Source organism: Epinephelus lanceolatus, chromosome 1 (assembly GCF_041903045.1).
Source record: "Epinephelus lanceolatus isolate andai-2023 chromosome 1, ASM4190304v1, whole genome shotgun sequence".
Lineage (NCBI taxonomy): Eukaryota > Metazoa > Chordata > Actinopteri > Perciformes > Serranidae > Epinephelus > Epinephelus lanceolatus.
Window position 1 is genome coordinate 42854081 of NC_135734.1, and position 20274 is coordinate 42874354.

Genomic DNA, 20274 nt, shown 5'->3' on the forward strand with positions numbered 1-20274 from the left:
GAATGAACTTCTGGCTTTTGAGGTCCCAGCAGGGCGGCTGCCATCTTCGCCTGGTTGGTAAATCAACCTTGACCGACCAACCCTGATCTGACTGGATGGGATTCAACTTGGCGCCACCCAAACAGACGATTCAAACCATTGACTTTAATATTGATTAATTTCTTGATTAAATGAAGTATGAAATAAGACAGCGATTGCCAAACCCTGGGACGTGGACCTGTACCAGACCACGGACCATTTGCTACAGACACAAGAACAATATGATGAGTTATAAGGCTATTATTGGCTCTGTGTGAGGTGATAACCTTGAACTGTCTGTGCCTTTCCTCACTGCTCCCTGACACACATTCACAACAGCAACATACTGCTCTTCAACTCAGGTAGAGTTTGACAGAGCTTTGATCGTGGATTAAAGGCCTAATGTTCCTAAATATCCAAATGTTTGACCTTCTGGTGTTTTTGGAGAAAAACTAATCTTTCTAAATTAGGAAATGAAAAAGTTGTTGCCTTGTGTGGTGCGTTGGACGTGTCTCACCTTCTATAGGAGATGTTTTCAGGCGGCGGCAGATGCCTTGGACATCTCCGTAGGTGTCTTGTATCTTGTTGACGGCCTCCGAGCTCCGCAGCTCCATCACGCTCCTCAGATCCGTCATGGTTATCCCAAAGTCCCCGTCATGGTTGCCCTCTGCAACCGAATTCCCCGGAGGGTGGTCCGCCGTGTTGTTGGCCATGTTGGTCCTCTTCACAGCAGTGTTGTCGTTGTGTTGTTGTAGTTTTTGTTCCTCTGAGTGTCTTTTCTCAAACTGACCAACACGTCGTGCTGGGTCGTCAGTTCACAGGAATCGTGGGTAGCGTAGTTCTCACAGGAGGCAGGCGGAGGAGATGAATGCTGAGGTTAACTCCTGACCCGGACCTGCATGCTCTTCCCTCTTACCATGGAAACAGGGGAGTAAACATGTTCTTGTTGCTGCAGGGGAAACAGAAACAGGAAGGCAGGTTTTTTTATAAACAGGATCCAGACAGGAAACAGTCGGAGCATCATCATCAGCGGGCAGATCAGTTCAAGACTCTGTTTGATTTTACTAATTAATAGCACAGAGACTAATTCGACCAATTAGAGGAGAGTTTCTCATCTCGGATTATTAAAGGAGTCCGCTGAACCACCGAGGTCGTTAGGATATAAACTGATTATCGGTTTGCGCGGCTCCTCGGAGACCCATGATTGGTTGGTAAATATCTGCTCTCCCTGAACCGTCTGCTCCGAGGTTATGACTCTGACGTAGAGAGGATTTCTTTGATTGTGACATGGACATGAGAAATCATTGAAACATAAACATGCAGAATCTCATGTACTCTAAAATACACCTCAGACAGTTTATCATCTCTGATACAACTGGGTAAAACTATCAATCCAGTATTTTTTTTGCTCTACAGTGAACAAAATACACTTCAAATAAAGACTGAAGGCAGGAGCTGGGCTTTGAATTGATTACTGGAAAGAAGAAAGTCAATTATGATGATAAGAAGTCAGAAAAAGACAAGAAGACACCGTTATCGAGAGCTAAGGTGCTGTAAAAAATAAATGAGTAGCACACTGCAGCTCCGAGAGCAAATCAGCATCAAGGAGAGGACAATTTACCAATGAAAGGGAGAATTCCAGTGGGTCAGTGTGTGAGTGTGTGTGTGTGTGTGGCCAAAGTGTGGCATTCCAACCCATCACCACAGATTATGTAAGTGCACATCAAAGACTGTCCTCCATTTTTCACTGTTTAGTGTTCCGTCATGGACACACACACACATTTACAAACACACACACACACACACACACACACACACACACACACACACACACAGCATCACAGCCTGTTAGAAAACACTGCAGTCGGTGCTGGGTTCTTCTGAGTGGTGGTTTGTGGTACTGGTGACAAAGGCAATTGCACTGGGTCAGTGGTTCTCATATTGGTGGTGGTGGGGGGGCACAGAGCCATCTAGGGCACATAAAGTGGAAACACTGAATACGTAACATGGCTGAATTCTCTATAAGCAGTTAAAGTAATGGCTTTTTGTTATTCAGACGTGACAGGATATTTCCGGAAGCCAAAAGCTGTTTGTGTAATATTTGGCACCTGGACGTCCACAGAGGGAGCGACATCGCTGCAATATCACTGAGATGAAAAGTTTAATGATGTGAAGTAGGATGATGGAATTCTGAGCTTAAACTCAGTGGCCCCTGCATGAGATGCACCTGTGCAACCTAAGGCAGTCCAATACAACAGCCCTGCCGTAACTACTCATGTCTATGAAGCTCATAATTTTCAGTTTTAGCTGATTATTTTCCCACAGCTTTAAATACTGCGACACTCACAACATATGCATCATTATCTTTTGTACTAATGTTTCAACCAGGACACTTTAATGTCCATCAAAGCCTTGAAGAGCTCCAACTGTCAGTCACCTAATGCTGTATTCACACTTCTGGTGACAAAGCAACAGCATGGCCAGGAGGCTTGGGCAGTATCACAGAATTACAGTAATCCTGAGGATGTGATTCTCAATAACGTCAAAAATACAGATACTCATCTTTCTATTAAACTCATACTGGAGAGGCTGTAATGAGGAGGGGTGGGGATAATGTTACAGGACTGTAAACAGCAGGCCTGCAACAGCAATGAGAGACTGCAAGAGAAAACAGCATATTTTCACATCTAACTGGGTGAATTTAAAGTTTTTTCAACCAAACCAGAGTTGGTGATGGTTGCAACAGTGGACTAAGTAACTAAACAACTAACAAGTCTAACCAAGACAGTTACAGTGATTTTTATTTTGCTTCTGTGGGGATTGAATGAAGGGTTGAGCCGCACACACGTACCATCACATATCATGATATTTCAGGCAGGTATGAAGGTATGAAAAAATAGACACCGCTCAAGCCTAGTGATCAGCTTAATTTTTGCCGAGTCAGCGCTCAAGTGTTGCTTAAGCACTCATAGATGTAGTTGTTTTGCCATCACTGTTTGAGCCCCACTTTAACATTACATTTTGCCGCCCCATTGCATCCCTGTCTGCACCACAATACACAGAAAGCTATAATAACTTTAGCTAACCTAGCTAAATAACACAGTACCACAGCTAGAAACAAAAACATATAATTGGTTGATGCTTTACAGCTTCACTGGGCTGCTGAAACAGTTCAATTTGTAACACGTCACACCAGTCACACATCGACAGCTGTTGGGCATCAGTTTGTAAGTTGACTTGTAGCCTGTTGCTGTGTTTGTAGTGTGAACCAGGCGCCCAAGAAGTGCGCTGGGCTTTGAAGCCAATTTTCGTAGTGGCCAAACAGTGGTACTGTAATTTTCAGGTCTATCAGGTGATGCCATTGGGCCCAGAAATACTATTTCCCACAGACATACTTTGGGAAAGAACTTTTTAAAGTCAAAAAGAGCTTCAAGAGTAAATTATTTTAGCGCCATTCAAGCTAGCAGAGTGCTAAACCAGAAGTTGGAAGTTAGCTGCCTGGCTATACTCAACTGTGCTTGGCAGCTGTAGGTGTGTAGTGCACCTGCTCTATGGGCCCAATATTGCTGAAGCAGCACAGATCATCTAGGTCAGTTAATATCATGCAAACAGAGCTGTTTGGCTTCATGCGCCACTGAGCAACTTTTATAGAAATGAACAGGGCCCCGTCGCCAATACTGTATCCACATCTCTTAATACATCCATAGTGTAAACACAGCATAATGTTGTCTGTGGAAAAATTTTTGCTTTTACTACTGGCCTGAAATCACTCCACCCACTTCAGAACTCAGTACTTGTATACATTCTGGGTATGTATTACTCTTTACTTCCTGTAGTTTCAAAACTATGGGGATTATTATCCTGGATATAAATAAGAAAAATTACTGAACACTTAAAGCAGCAAAACCCATTTTTATTAGCTCTATTTTTCTTTTTGGTTTTACATTTTTTGACAGAACTAAGGTTCAGTATTTCCTCTCAACATGGTTGTAACACTGACACTCCATTCATTATTCATTCATACAAGGAAGATATGTATTAACGACCTCAAACTGTTTTTAATAGTATAAAACTAATTTTCACAAAACATGTCAAAGAAGATGTAAATGCACATTTACTGCATATCTGAGCAGCCTAATTAATTCAGCGGGGGCACGGAGTAAGACTTCGCCAAGGGCGTCAAAACATCCGGGACTGTCACTGTGAACGCTACAGGGTTCTGTTGGTTTGCTCCACTGTATCCGTTTGAACCTCAGAGCCGCTGTGGTGTCTGCGCGAGGGTTCTCTATCGGTCCCTCAGGAACTAAACCCCGGAACTAAATCAGGAACTGGAGTCAGGACTCATTAACTCTTCATTAAACAGACACAATAAACAAGACATTAACTCAGGGGCTGAATGTCGCATTTAGCACATCCATGTTTGTGTTTCCAGTGAAAATCTGGTATATTAGACTGATAGAGGATTAATAGTGTCAGTTTTGATTTAGGCAGCTTTAAGAGGCCACAAGACGACAACAGTTATCGTGTTGTTCTTTATTTACTGTTGTTTCCTGTCAGAGCTATTAAAACACAACAAGGAACCCAATGTCTAATTTGTCTCTCAGCCTGTTAACCTCTAACCTCCTCTGTTACTTTCTATTTCAAACTGTCTCTTTTTTAATGTTCCCCATATCAGGTTTAAAATAAGTACTCAGTATCAGTGTGTGTGTGTGTGTGTGTGTGTGTGTGTGTGTGTGTCTGTGTCTGTGTGTCCTCTCCCTGTGTTCATTAATGATCCGTCTGTTCATCTACCAGAAGCCGAGTCATTATTACAATGAGACAACAGAGAAATAAAATGAAATAAGCTGCCCACAGACCTCAGCACATTAATGTTTGTTGTACATTATTACACAAATAGCTGGTGATGTCATTGTGATGGAACGTGTTAATTATAGATAATGAGATTGCCTAATTATACAGGCACTAAGAAGAGGGAGTGTATGAGTATTTCATTAAAACAGACCAAATAGGTACATAATTCTACATGAATGATACAATTCACATTAAAGCAGCAGAATCAGTTTGCTTATCATTAATAAAAATAATAAAAGTATTGTGTTAATGATAATAATTATACATGAAGCTAAACAGCCGTTTCATCTCTTGTCAAATGAATTAAAAGAAAAATAAAACCGTTTTCTGGCTGGTTTTCGAACTGTGATTTGTCTCCCCTTTTTTGGATGAAAACTCTCTCGCTCTTTATTTTTTCTTTTTCTCACTTTATGAAACACGGAGTCATAAACTGAGAAAAACCCACTGTTCCAAATGTCACCATATAAACAAAACTATCACATTGTTGACTACATAAAGAAGTGACCCAGCAAATGTTTGTAAAGAAAACACTGGCTTATTGTCAGTGGTGTGATACATCTATATATTTTTACTCATGGTCACTGTACTTGAGTATTTTCATTTTATGCTACTTCATACTTCTACTGCACTGCATTTTGGAGGCAAATATTGTACTTACATTTTTTTTGAAGGCTTTGGCATATTATAGTTACAGTAAGTAACACACCAGCTTTTACAAATCTTTACCAGCTGCAACATTAAAGTGATGAACAAATTAATGCATTGATAATTATTATCCAGTAGAATATATATGATTGAATTGAAATGAGTCATTCTGCAAAATCAGTACTTTTATTTCTGGTCCTTTGAGTATTTTTTTGATGCTAACACTTTAGCATAATTATGTACTTCAGTAAGATTTTGAATGCAGGACTTTGTAGCAATATTTTTTTTACTTCAGTATCGCTACTTTTACATAAGTAAAAGATCTGAATACTTCTTCCACAAATGGAGCGATGCCTGCGAGCTAGTTCAGGCAGTCAACTCGAGCTGCGCTGATTCATACAAACACATCATGCATCACTCCCCATGTGTCATCTACAAAACACACCCTCCAAATTTGGAGCTTAAGCTGCAAAATCTTCTCAGCTCTCCCTTTGCATTGTCTATGCGGCTGCTGCCCTGCATCAGTACTGCTGCTCGCTCTTTCAGCCCCACCTCCACTCCAGCATCCACCTGCAGGCTCCGGTTAAGGGGGGAAAAGATTTAATCATCACTTCCTAATATCTCTGTGGGAAGTGATGAGGCCGGAGTCTAGACGCCAAACTCTAACTATGTTCTGCTGTTGAAATAAATATTTAAACCTGAGTTGTCTGACTGAACTGGCTTATTGTCATTTGGAAAAAAAAATGTCGGTTGCTGTATATATTTGTCTGTTCGTCAGCAGTGGAAGAAAATGCTTGTAAAAGGCAGGGAGGGCACTATGAATTAGAAATGCAGCGGTATACCAGTTTTACTGTTACTGATGGAAACAGTACCACCAACAATTTCTGTTACCATTATTATCGCCGGAGGGTACCTTGAACACAACACAGTGCTCCTGCCTTCATTAGCCGTTGTTTTCCAATCAGCCACAGCAGAGCGCCTTTTCACCATTCAAACAAAGACACAGCGGTCACTGCAGGACCAGGGAACCAGACTCCTGGGGGGTGAGCTGCTAAGTGAGACTATGGACTGTATAAATAACGGACATAGCCTCCATAACATCACCCACTGGTATGTGGACTGCTGTTTTGAAGCCTTGAGTTCGGCATTTTGGCTGTTGTAGTATAAAGACAATCAATAATCAATCAAGCCAGAATAAGTAGTATTTTTTTAAACAATTAAATTAAAATACAAATAAAAAGGACCAGGAATACAGTTACAGTGCAGTTATAGCGCAGTAATAAGTTGAAGGAGCTAGTCGACCTACTGAAGCGCGGCTAGTTTATGGGTGCTGAGGTGTAACTTTAATAGAGAGGACATGCATTTTACGTGACTGACAGTGACATGACATGACATTACATCACTCCTCAGGGGTCAGCATTAGTCTCAGGCTGTGGTACTTGTTAGTAGTAATGCAGAGATGGTGTGGAGACGAGTGAGTGGTGCTGGTGGCTTGTAAGAGCTGAGTGTTACTGTGCTGCGGTCCATTGCTGGTATGTTTTAATGTCAGGCCTTTTAACTTATTAATACCAGGCAGGAAACACTTACTACAATGTTCTTATAGACAAACAGTCTTATAGATGAGTGGATCAGATTGTAAACTGACCATGACAGAAGCAACAAATTCTGCACACTGAAATGCAATTCATTAACTTTATCTGATGAGGTCATGTGTGCGGGATTTTCTGGTTCTTTAACAGCAATTAACAAGAAGAGAAATCAGAATAGACAGAGTCACTTAGAATTTAAGAGAATCAGATTTAAAACTGCATTTTAAGTCAATACTGTCTCAAAGAGGACATATTATGCAAATTCTCAGGTTCACATTTGTATTTTGGGTTTCTACAAGAACATGTTTACATGCTTGAATGTTCAAAAACACTTTATTTTCCTCTTACTATCTGTATTTACCCTCTGTCTGATAAGGCTCTCTTAGTGCCCCTCCTGATAAAGCCCAGTCTGCTCCGATTGGTCAGCGTTTCCAGGTCTTCCATATCTAAGTGTCTCCTTACTGTCATTTCATTGCCAGGATGACTCATGGAAAAAAGCAGCACTTTCCACTGTAAAAGATCACCAATAAAACACTCTAAACACATCTGGACATGTTCCAGGAGGAATATGGTCTGAAACTTGGGCTGCACAATTAAATAAAATATTATCAAAACTGCAATATGGCCAATGCAATATCCCAATCACTGGAGCTGCAATTTCTTCTATCAATAAAACGTGTCAGAGTATACCATTATAAATGAAAGGTGGAGCTGCAGAGATAGCCTGATCATGCTTACAAATCACATCCAGACATAAGGGAGCATGCTTGTTTGGTACTAACCCCAGCGAAAATCAAAAGGTCATCATTATTTTATTTTGTTTGATTTTGTTTTGTGAAAAATAAATACAAAAACTACAATTTCCATAGAAATGTGACTCATGTTGCAATTGCAATATCTGTCAAAACATATGTATTATAATTTGTTTTTAATATTGTGCAGCTCTGTTTGAAATCTGGGAGAAATTAACATCACCAGCGACCAAGATCACATGTTCCCCTGATGTTAGCATGTAGCTACATGTAGCAGTGTATGCTACGTAATGTTAACACTTGCAGTAGCGTGCCTGGAGTAGATGACGCATATAGAAATCGTCACGATCTGATGTCAGCTTGTCTCAAAAGTAGAAAAAGGGTGGAAAACAGAGCATTCAGAACGGTCTGAAGGCTATCTCATTATATGAAACTTTGGCCACGTTAAATATGAATATCCGAAACTATAACAATATATGCGACAAAAAAAAAAGGAAGACCATGATAGGTCACTTTTGAATAACCAGTCTGCTTTAGTAGCTTTACAGTGTATTTGATGTTAGTTCATATCTCAGTGTCTCGTCACTGTCATTTTATTGCCAGAGTAACTACAATGGAAAAATTGCAACACTTTCCACTGTGACAAATCATGTGACATGTGACGACAGCCAACAAAGTTTCAAAACACAGCTCACTATATTGTAGCGACACCCACATTTTCCATCCAACATGATGGAAAATGTGGGCGTCGCTACAGTAGTAGAGTATTTCGTAGTTTGCTTTTTTATGTTCCATTACGCAAATGTCACTTTTTTGTTACTGTCTATGATGTGTTTGGTCAGAACATGGTGACTTATTGTCATTGGCTATTACACTTCATGACCCCAGCTGTATTTTCACACTGAGTTTTTGACTCTGTTGCATGCCAGTAAAGATTGACAGTGTTCAGAACCACTTCTTGTCCTCTGAGAAGCAAAGGTTGCCACTGTATTTTAGTAGTATTTCATCATGATAATATAGTTTATCATGACATTTTTGGCCACAGTAATCACAGCATGAAATTTTGATCCTGACTACGAGCTGTGAGGTGAGCAGCAGCAGAAGCAGTTGGAAAAAATTATGAAAGAAAGACTGACACAATTAGCAGATTTTAGGTGGAGTTACACAAGTGTAAGACACACACACGCCTTTATAGTTTGTTGACTACACCACCACACCCACCTGTGTCCAAAGGTGAGCATTCCTATCTTTAGACCTTAATGACACACCTGCTGACACACACACAGATAATACACACACACACACACACACACACACACACACACACACACTCACCTTTCCCTTGTCTGCCATGTGGCCCAGTGTGTAAAGGACTGTTAGGCTTTAACGAGCAAGTGTTTGATTAACGCAGACTAATACGTACACACACTGATAACACACACACACAGGCTCCACCAGCTCTGCCACACTGTCAATTAGCACTCTGCCTGACACGTAGCATTAGATATAAGATATAATGTGTGTTCATGAGGGAGAGAAGGGAAATGATTTGTACAGGCATGACACAATACGGGCAGAGACACAACTTATCTTCATCTCAGACTGAAGACGCTGCTTCCTGTTTTAATTGTTTTTCATTTTGAATCCTTCAGCTCTCTACCTGTCAGAGTAAAAAGCGTTTCTAATCCTGTAAACACCACAAATGATGGTGATATTATCGAGGGGCAATACAGTCACACAGATAAGGGCTCTGTTTTTCAATTGAGGCCAACACGCTGCTGTCAGGCTGAAACATTCCTGTTTATGCTCTATTGTTAATCCTGGATGAAGCTATCTCGAATTACAGTAAACTCTTATCTTAAAATAAAGGCAGAGTGAGTACATGTTGAAACTATGATTAGCATTCATGTTATTGGCCAGGTGCTGATCATGTGACTGCAGTTACATCAGGTAGATGAGATGGGAATCAAACTACATTTTGTTGTATATTTTATCAAGTACACTACTGTTAAAAAAATTAGAATCTCCTGCCACTAAAGCTTGATTGGGTCCACCCAGATGTCCAAAGGCCCTGAAACACCAAGCCATTGGTCAATGTTGGGCCGTCAGTGCAGTGTGTCCTGCACCGTTGCCCTTCGTCGATTCCCACTAACTTGTTTTTTTGGCTGTTTCAGCATGTTGAATTGGCCTGGGCCAGGGCAGAGCCGCTCTGTAAATAAAGTCACTCCAATTGGCAGTTCAGCTCAGTGCACGAGAAGAGAAACAAAAGTGAGGTAAGTAAACAAAAAGCTAAAGTCAAGAGGGAGTGAGATCAAAACAAATAGTTACATAAGCTAAGATTATTCTTTTTAAGCCACTGAGCTCTTTAGCAGAAACGTTTAGTGACGGTTTGTGTTATTGTTCACTGGCGCACACTAAATATACTTTGTTCTTTCAACATTGGTTCATGTTGCTAATAGCGTCAGGACGGTCATCTGGTTTCCCTTTTTGAATGACGATTCCAGACTTCTGCCGTCTGCTGATGTGGAGAGTTACTTCCTCTCACGCAGGGGCAGAACATATGTACTGGTTGGCCGTTGGCTGTAGTCTTTGCGGTGTGGTCATACACAACTTTTTGACCGAGACATGGCAAAGTCAGGCGAGGCAGCAGGGGGCCTTTGTAGTCCTCTGAAGTCAGTTCGGTGGATCTGCTCTATATGTTTGAATGGTCTTTGATGTTTTTAGGTTATACAAAATTCTTTTTACAAATAGATGATTAGATAGATTATTTTGCATGAAGCATTGTTTTGTACATGGAGACCAAAACACTGTGCAAAGGTTCAACTGACAATTAAAAGAGCAAAAAGATACAAAGATCACACTGAGCAACAGTTCAGTAATAGTAAAAGAAATCATCAAACACTGGTAAAATAAACTGGAAGCTCAGCATCACGATGTGTACAGATTTAAAAAAGAGCAAGTTCTAGTTTCAGTGTCAAGTGCACAATAATGTCTATTACAAGCTAGTAGTTAGTAGTTAACTCTACAACAGAAATAGCGGTTAGTCTAGGGTTAGCATTACTGGAACTGTACATACCTATGGACAAAAAAATCAGCTGTACATACTATGGACTGACAAACTACAGTTTAAACCTGTTCAATCAGACTGCAGAGCGCCCAATAAAAAAAACCCCAGACAAGATAAATATTTAAAGCCCAGTTTCACCGTTGTGGGTCAATAATGATCAAGGGTCACTTCAGCATTTTTGGACTGGAAAACAAACTCAAAATCAAGGTTCCAACAGTATTCTCCCCTGGCATGCAACACTGTGGAGACACTGACTAAATAGAAGTTTCATTAATTTAATTATTCGGCATTTGGGTCCAAAACTTTTGAAGTAGTATAGGTCAAAATTTGTTGTTATAATTAGAACAGATCATAATGACTAAAATCAGAATTATATCAACACTCTTTCATTATAAATCAAAGGAAACAAGACATGCCAGTGGATTGCTGTGAGGCGACAGTGCTAACCAGAAAGAAAGATGAGGTGAAACAGAGACAGGTGATAGGGCAGGTGCAGGTGCAGGTGGAGGTGATTGATGGTGATGGTTGGACGTTCACCACTCTAATTACGACTTCAAACAAGTCGTCTCTCCATAAAAACCAGTGAATGCAGGTCTGATTGGACCGCAGCCATCCCTCACTGAGTATACTAAGCTGTTTACACGTCACTAAATTTAACAGGTTGCACCCCACAAAGTAGTTCTCACTGAGAGATTATTGATTACCAAATTTTTACAGCTACCGACTGACCGGTGAAAGTGCTGACTGCAGAGAACAGAACTAGCTTTATGATACATGGCTGGTTTAGATTGAAAGAGTAGCAGTGTTCATCAAGGTCAATAAACCTGACCGGAAATTCTGTCTGGTAATCACAAAGATGTGTAAATATTACATTATTATGGGGAAAATGGACTATATGTTGAAATTACTTCAGTCGGGTGCAGTTTTTTAATAATTTCATCTGACTCTAAACTACCTACATGAGCACTGATTATACTGACACCAACATATTCTCATATCATCACATATCGCGAACTTTTGAAGTCTACATATGACGCACTCTGTATCCTGTTTGCCTTAATGTTCTGGGATGCCATGTTTGCACCTGTTACACGCACTTTGTCTCTTCAAAATAAACTTATAAGGCTGGTAAAACATCTCGTACTCACGTTTATTTACTTGTGCAACAAACACACATTGTTAGGTTTAGAAAAAACATCATGGTTTGGCTCAACATTCGTGCCAGAAGCAAACAGCAGGCTCCTGGGTGAAAGTTCTATGTTTGCTGGACCCATCCACCATCCCTCCTGCCCGCCCTATAAGGACTTTGCAGCTCCATAAGTTATGTTGTTTTCGGCCAGCGTTTTGAAAGGATGACTTTTCTTGTTGGTGTCTGACGCGGAAATCACTGACCAAGCGGCGGTATTCAACAACTTTGGATTAAAAATGGACAGCTGAAACACATTTATATCTGTGCATCTACGCAGGGGATAAAACAAACTCATACATTTAAAAAGTCCTGTCAGGTGAGTTAAACATTTTGTTTGACCCATAGCTGTCATCTTCGGACGTTATGTTACAGCTCATGACGCGGCTAGTTCCTGTTTACTCGGCTGATTGCTTTTGATTGGAGTGTGCTACACATGTTTTCTACTGAAGCAACCAATTTACACATATGAAAGTCTGTAGGAGCTGAGACATTTCTGACTTAAATAAATCCCTGGTCTGAAACAAAGTACTCCGAGTACTTCTGTGTAACTCTGTGATTCATTAGTGAAGAGGAACAATACTGCAGAGTGAGTTGATGCCACATGATGAACACAAGTTTCACTTTTCTGCAAAGACCACAGAAAGAAAGCCTCAATAAAAGACTGTATTGAGTTACAGAAGCTAGACAGGAAGTGATGTCAGGACTTCAGTGGTCTCTATATATAGAGGGAGCATCTATGCAGCCATAAGGGCAGCCACAGTGTGTGTGTGTGTGTGTGTGTGTGTGTGTGTGTGAGAGAGAGACAGTGTGTCTGTTCTTTGTCCATCTTATCTGTTTGTTATTGACTCCAGATGAAATTATGCTGCAGCCACCATGATGCCAGCCACTCAGCTTATATGTGAGTGAGAGATACAATAAGCCTCTGAGTGTGTGAGCGTGTGTGTGTGTGTGTGTGTGTGTGTGTGTTATTACTAAAAAGGCCAAGCGGAATAAACTGATTTATGTGTGTGGGGGTGAACCGGCAGAGGGGACAGAGTGTAACCTTGGACTGTGAGTGTCTGGGTCTGTCTGTGCACTTTTTCTTTCTTCAGAGGATTTTTAATTTATGCTGAAATGATTCGAAATCATTTGTATGTGTTGTTATACAACAAAAGCCACAGGCATCCTGTCCCATGCTGCGCTCATCTCATGCAGAGATGGAAAGATTCCCATGTTTATGACTTGTGGATGTTTATTGTCATTGGATTTTCCTTCCATACTCTGCTATAAATGAGGAGCAGAGGCTGGTGGCAAAGGTCGAAGGAGGAAGAAGAGATTTATTTCTATTGTTTTATTGTTTCCATTTGGATAGAGACCTTTTGATAAAAACACCTGAAAACATAGAAATGTGTGCACATTGTTTCACATGTAAACAGTTTTCAAAAATAATCCGCCTCAGTGAGGACATGATGTGCATTTTGGCAGAGCGCGCGGCGCACTTGTCAGGATTACATTTGGTTAAACTAAACAAAACCAAGAAGCAGAATGACTCACACTGACTAACATCACATCCAAAATGTTGTTATTATTAGGGAATCAGATGTATATTAACACAGCACACTGAGCAGAGTTGTTTACATGGAAGACATTTCATTTAAATATTTTGAAAGGCTTTTTGCTTTTGTTAAAGGGGCCAAAATTCTCATTTAAAGTGTCATGAGGACAGTGTCAATCAGCTGTTCGTGATGATACTAACTTTAATATACTACATTCTGAAATATTTGAAATGTGATGTGTTAGTTTTATGCAGAAGACAGTAAGAGTTAAAGGTCCTGTGTGTAAGATTAAGTCAGATTTAATGGCATCTAGCAGTGAGGATTACAGATTGCAACCAGCTGAAACTTCTCCCAGTTATAATTCCTTCAGTGTTCTTGTTTTGGAGGTTTTAACAGGGAGCTGAATGATCCACAGAGGTCTCTTCCTCTCTGAAACAACGCAGACGGGCTGCTAACTTTGATGGCCGACGCAAAAACATGAATGGCCCTTTCTAGATTTAGTGTTGGGTTTGTCTGTTCTGGGCTACTGTAGAAACATGGTGGTGCAACATGGCGGACTCCCTAAGGTAACAAGGTAAGGTAAGGAAAACACAACTATTCTTGTTTTCAGGTGATTCTACACTAATGAAAACATACTTACTTCTTATATTATATTACATTACTGCCAATATATCCCCCTAAATCCTACACATTGAACCTTTAAGAATATGTAGCAGTAGGAGTGTTATCGTTTGATCTGTAAAACATCCAAAAAGCACGTAATGTCCATCAGTTTCCCAGAGTCAAACGTGACATCTTATTTTGTCCAACCAACAGTCCAGAAGTCTGTCTGACCCAACGACATTCACTTCATAGTGACATAACATAGATTAAATTAGTTGCAGATTACTTCTAATCAGTCAATCAGCTCATCATTTCAGCTCTGATGACATTACATGTGACAGCTGTCGGTAACATTACACCAGTTAAAAAGCAAGGACGCTTAATGAGAGACTGAATGAACACCCGAAACATCAGCTGTGAACACCAGACTGACACCAGTCAGAACATCGACTGCTGAGACGTCAAAGGTCATGCATGGATCAGGAGTCAGTGAACCACCGGAGAAAGATTAAGGAGGACATTCAGTTCCGACACCAGGGAACATCCTTCTGCAGAGACAGGGGTTCCCATCAGGCTTGACAAAAACTGAGCCAGTTCCATTGGCTGATAAAGGCTGTAGGATGTAGTGAAAGGCTCGGGAAAAAGCTGTGATGGACGATGGTCGAGTTAACCGCTGACTTCAGTCTACAGCTTTTCAGTCATTGTTATAAACTCTTTTGACATGGAGTCATTATTTTATGGAGGTGTGAGCACTTCGGAAGCTTACTGTTTGCAGATTTTAGCGTTTTTTCAGTGAACTTGTTAGAGATGGGCATTTGAAATAATTTCCATATTTGATTACTCACAAAAATTTCTAACGTAAGAATAGGGTCTGAAACAAACACCCAAGCGAAATTGCGGGCAGTAGTTAGCTTATCATTCTGCACTGCCCAGACTGTAGAGATTAGCTATGCTACACAAGTTTAACATTACATACCTTGCACTGCACATTCAGTTTGCTAATTTTGTAGAAATACTTGCAAATATCACTCTCATGCCTGGTCACCATTCTGCCTGTAACTTTACCTCGAGGGATGTCAGACTGAAAATGTTGAATGTTATCTGTGGCTGCACAGATTCATCATTTTTGTTATATGGATTTTTTTACAGCGCTATAACAGAGTTATAACTTAAGGGTTCCTACAGCACAAGACAAGTTAGATTTCAGATTTTTAAAGGCTTTTTTAATGTCACTCAGAATGACACAGCAAAACACCGAAATTTAGGTGAAAGGAAAATGTTACCCAAATGTTTATGGTGACAATAAAGCATAACTTTTTGTCTCGTGGTGAAGACGAGGGTAGAACAGAACTGGGAAACATCAGGCGACTGTTGGCGAGTTTCTTGGCTATTTTCGGTTTTTCACTCTGCATGTGGGATTCCACTGCCTTAACGACCAACATACTAAATTTGTCAAATGAAATTAATTCATTTCTTGGATAAACAGCTAGTTTTCACTGAATTTGCACTTGTCTAGAGGGAGCATCTATGCAGCCATGTCTTCCAGGGTACAGTGACAGCTAGCTAGCAGACAGTGCATCCTCTACACAAAGCATCTCAGTTGGACACAAATAACACAAAAGTGCTGTTTGCCCCATGGAGTAGAAGGGCAGAAGCTTACATGATTTGGATTTTCAGTATATACAGACCATGAAAGCAGGGCCTCACAATCCCTCTGACCTTTTGGGTTTTAAACAGGAGGTGTCAGAAAAGTTACCACAGAGATAACTGGCTTGTGGCGGCCAAGCGTTCATAGCGACGTCACTTTACAGTGCAATGTAGAAAAAGTAGATTAAATTTTTTTTTAAAGACTTATTTGAGACTATATAGCCTTACTTTTAGATTAATTGAATGCTTTTTAGGACTTTTTAAGGATCTTTAGGAACCATGCACACTATACGCTGAATTCATACTGACATCCAAATCCAGAATTCTAGTATTCATGCCCGAACTTGAACTTGTAGACCAAAATAGTGATCAATAACTCAATATAGTGTATATTTTTTTGAAAGGAATATGCGTAACAGTGTTTAGCTAGTTTGAGTTAAGCTACAGTCAGGCCTCAGGTTGTCTAGGGGAATCTACCCATGTGGTGTGGCCATAAACTGGAGGTGGGGGCAGGAAACTGTGAGGGTATAGTTGTTACAATAAACTGTGTGGCTAACAGCAGCATTCCACAAAGTTGTAAATTATACAGACTCTTATCAAACACTTCACTGTCACTGATCTCTGTCACTGTCTTCACACTCAGCGCCCCTCCTCCGACAGCTGCTCGTATTGTTTCGTCATGCAGTTACAAAACATGAATATGAACAAAACAACATTCCCTGAATGAGAGGTCAGTCCCACCTCCTCCCTCAAACTGGCAGGACACTGAAGCCGTCACCGCTTCATTCACTCTGAATGAGCTGCAGCCTCAGGACGGTTCACATTCAACAGTACTTCTCTAGTCCTATGCACCAACTTCAGAATATTTGATCACCAACACTTTTCTAAACACAAAAATCACAGCCCAGCTGCAGCCACTGACATGTTTCTGTTCAAACAGCATAAATATACAAAAATTATTGACTGTGAAAACATGGAGCAGCTTCAGTTCATGAAAAAGGTTTGATTCTTCATTATCTTCCATCAGACCGTCCCCTCTGTTCAGCTGCTGTTATCCTCCCTCCTCTTCCTCCTCTCTGCCTCTGCAGACACACCTGCTCTGCATACTAAAGCAGCAGCCTGCACCTCCCTCCTCCTCACACACACACACACACACACACACACACACACACACAATCCCACTATGCAAACTCGCTGCTGGCCACACCCTCCATACAGAGAGGAACTTTTTTTCTTGTTGCACCAAGCAACAGATCACACACACACACACACACACTCACACAATCCCATTGAATCATGTCACAGTGGCTTCACAGAGACATTTCTACATGCAGGGCACGTCAAACAGCCGACACTGAGCCAGTGTGTGTGTTTGGTCTAGACGACTGTGTGTGTGTGTGTGTGTGCGTGTGTGTGTGAGAGAGAGAGTGAGAGAGTGTCGCAGCATGCCAGACAGAGTAACAAGAGAGCGAGAGAGGCCAGGAATGCAGGAGACCACACCCATATCTGCAGTCATGTGACCAGGGTGGAAAAAGGAAATCCCCACACTGCAGAGAGATGGAGAGGCAGAGGTCTGGACCCACAGTGGACTGAAGCATCACACGCACAATCACACAAACACATACACACACACATGCATGCAAACACACGAAACTCAAATCCACGTCAATCCACAACTCATCTCCGGGACCAAGCTTGGAATTTCATAATATTAGGGGCAAGGCAACTTGGCCTGCAGCAGGACATTTTTTTGAGGGCACAAGACTACATGCGTCAACGCCATAACTTCATAAACCCAACTTTGTTTTAATTTAAGTACAAGAATCCATTTTTAAAAGCATTGAAGCCTTTTTGTAAAACAGTGTAACAATTCTCGACAAATAAACACAAGTTTAAACGTCTTCTGTCTGACATGATGTATGACTTGATATACACTGCTCAAAAAAATTAGAGGACACTTAAATCCCACATCAGATCTTGATGAATAAATTACGGCCCTGTCCAGCTTTCCTCGTGTAATGGCCAGTCTCTTTGTATCTCCTCCATGCTCTTGAGACTGTGCTGGGAGACACAGAAAACCATCTTGCGACCGCACGTATGGATGTGCCATGCTAGAGGAGCTGATTGTGCAACCTGATTGGGCTGCAGGTACCACCTCATGCTACCAGTAGTGACAAGGACACAGGAAGGATAAGGAGAGAGCAACTGTCTGTGGAAACCAGATGTAAAACCATTCCCTTTGTGGGGGATTGTCTTGCTTTTGCCTTTCCATTGCACCTGTTGTCACTTTGATTTGCACCAAAGCAGCTGAAACTGATCCACAGTCACTTTTGCTTCCTAAATGAACAGATTGATTCCTGAAGTTTAACTGACTTGGCGTTAAGCCGTGACCATTAATTGTTCCCTTAATTTTTTTTAAGCAGTGTGTATCATATATAAACTGCATTTACATCACATCTGTAAGCATATAGTATGTGTGGGACAGATACATACACTGTCTGTAGATAATCAATCCCTATGGAAAGACATCATCATCATATTAAAGACAATTTTTTTGCAGAGCTTATGATGGAATTAGCGAACGAATGAGCCATCTCGTCTCCTTGTCATCTCTGTTGAGAGTTGCACATGGGCAGTACTATTCGGGCTGTCAGAAACTTTATCGCAATCGCTTTATTACATTGGGTTAAAATCCAATCTGACAATCCACACATAAATAAGAGTGCTGTTGTGCGAAGAAATAGAGCATTCTGTAGAGTAGGCTCTGCTGCTCTGAGAGTGTGGTGCTCTGAATAACCATACAGTATATTTAAACAGAGCTGTGAATTCAAGTTTACTCCGGCACTCAGAGTGACTATTTATGAAAGCCCCCAACTATTGTCCAGTCAAGTACTAACATTCCTTTGCCGGGGCAGCAAAGAGGGCAGAGCAGCAGAGCGGGGAAAGACAAAAAAAAAACAAAAAAAAAACGGGACACCAAGACCACAGTGGCTGATGAGCCCACGATTTTCAGAAAAGCATCAAGGCTAAAAAGAGGAGCAACGATGGCCATCACTGGGGAAATTCCTGCCCTGTCAAAAGCATTTCCACACTCTCACTAACACACACAATGCTGTTTGTCTCAGCTCAGTCTCTGTCAATGATGTTCATTGTGTGGACAATTACCGAGGATCATCTCACAATTCTGCACACACACACTAACACACACTACTTGTTGAATGACTCATCACAGGAAACAGTACAGGTGCGGACCTGCTGCCAGTTTCCTGTTTGTGTCTTTATTAACTTTAACCTATTCTCTTAACCCCTCAAACCTCACTGGGCAGTCAGTGGAAACTCATGATACGTTCCAACCCACAGAGCTTCAGTTAAAACTCTAATGGAGATCACAAAGATACCAAATATGTTGGTCTGAATTTAGGAGGAAATGATGCAGATACAGAAATCACTTTACTGAGCCAGTGAAACCAGAAGATGACAGCATAGAGGAAAAACAATGGGTTTTAGTCTTGGACTTCTCAATATCCTAGATTTGCAGTTAAGCGGAGCTTGGTGAGCAAAATCTCAACCATCTAAAGAGTGTTTATTAAGTAAATATAGTAAGAGCTAGGGATGGATACTGGAGTACCATTTTCTTTTTTTTTATTATTCAAAATGGGTAAAACCTCTTTCTGTTGTAGGGCTGTAGTGCAGTGTATTGCTTCATTCAGTGTCTCCTTGCCCCACTGTCATTAGACTGCTGCGGGAGTGTGACCTCAACGCCAGGGAACAGTTGGTGGGAGTCCACCTGCACACACATATGCAAAATGACACAGTCGAGCTGTTTCAGTGTCGATGTCGGTTTGTTGGGATCATTAAACTCCTTGGTGTTGAATGTTAGCTTGCTGCTGTGTTAGCTCGTGCTACCAGCCAGACGGTGAACTGACTCTGGGGAGAACGACTTAGAGATGGTCTTTCAGTGCTATGTCTAACCAATGTAATGGCAGCAACAGAAAGATGGCTGATATTTTTATTTTGTTTTTGTTAACTTTGAGTTGGTTTAACAGACAAATTGAGGCCTGGTGGTTCAATAAATTATTTTCAAATTTCAAACTTGAATACTCTATAATAAGCTAATGTGAGTACTCGAACATGGAAGTTACTTAGGATGCCCATCCCTAGTAAGAGTCAATCTGAAAACATCAGAACAGGTGAAATAATGTCACTGTCATGGGTAGGTCAGAGAAAGGTACACTGCAGCAATCAATTCTGAGTGTTATGACATGTAGGTTAACAGTCTGTGTTAGATTTAATGGGACTGATCTTGGACATGTTACATGAATGAAAAATGGACTGGAGAAATGGGTGGGAGTGAGTTTAACTTTGCTTCAGCACACAC

General features: G+C 41.0%; 1 protein-coding gene across 5 annotated transcripts in view; it reads right to left on the reverse strand.

Moving 5' to 3' along the window:
• The window catches only part of LOC117256551 (plasma membrane calcium-transporting ATPase 1-like), a 145344-nt gene that overhangs the window by 87287 nt on the left and 37783 nt on the right, over positions 1 to 20274 (reverse strand). For all 5 annotated transcript variants that reach the window (XM_033626033.2, XM_033626028.2, XM_078170773.1 and 2 more), the window contains exon 2: positions 536 to 967. In XM_033626033.2, coding sequence (XP_033481924.1) covers positions 536 to 731 — 196 coding nt within the window. In that variant the 5' untranslated portion in view covers positions 732 to 967. The remainder of the gene's footprint in view (positions 1 to 535; positions 968 to 20274) is intronic.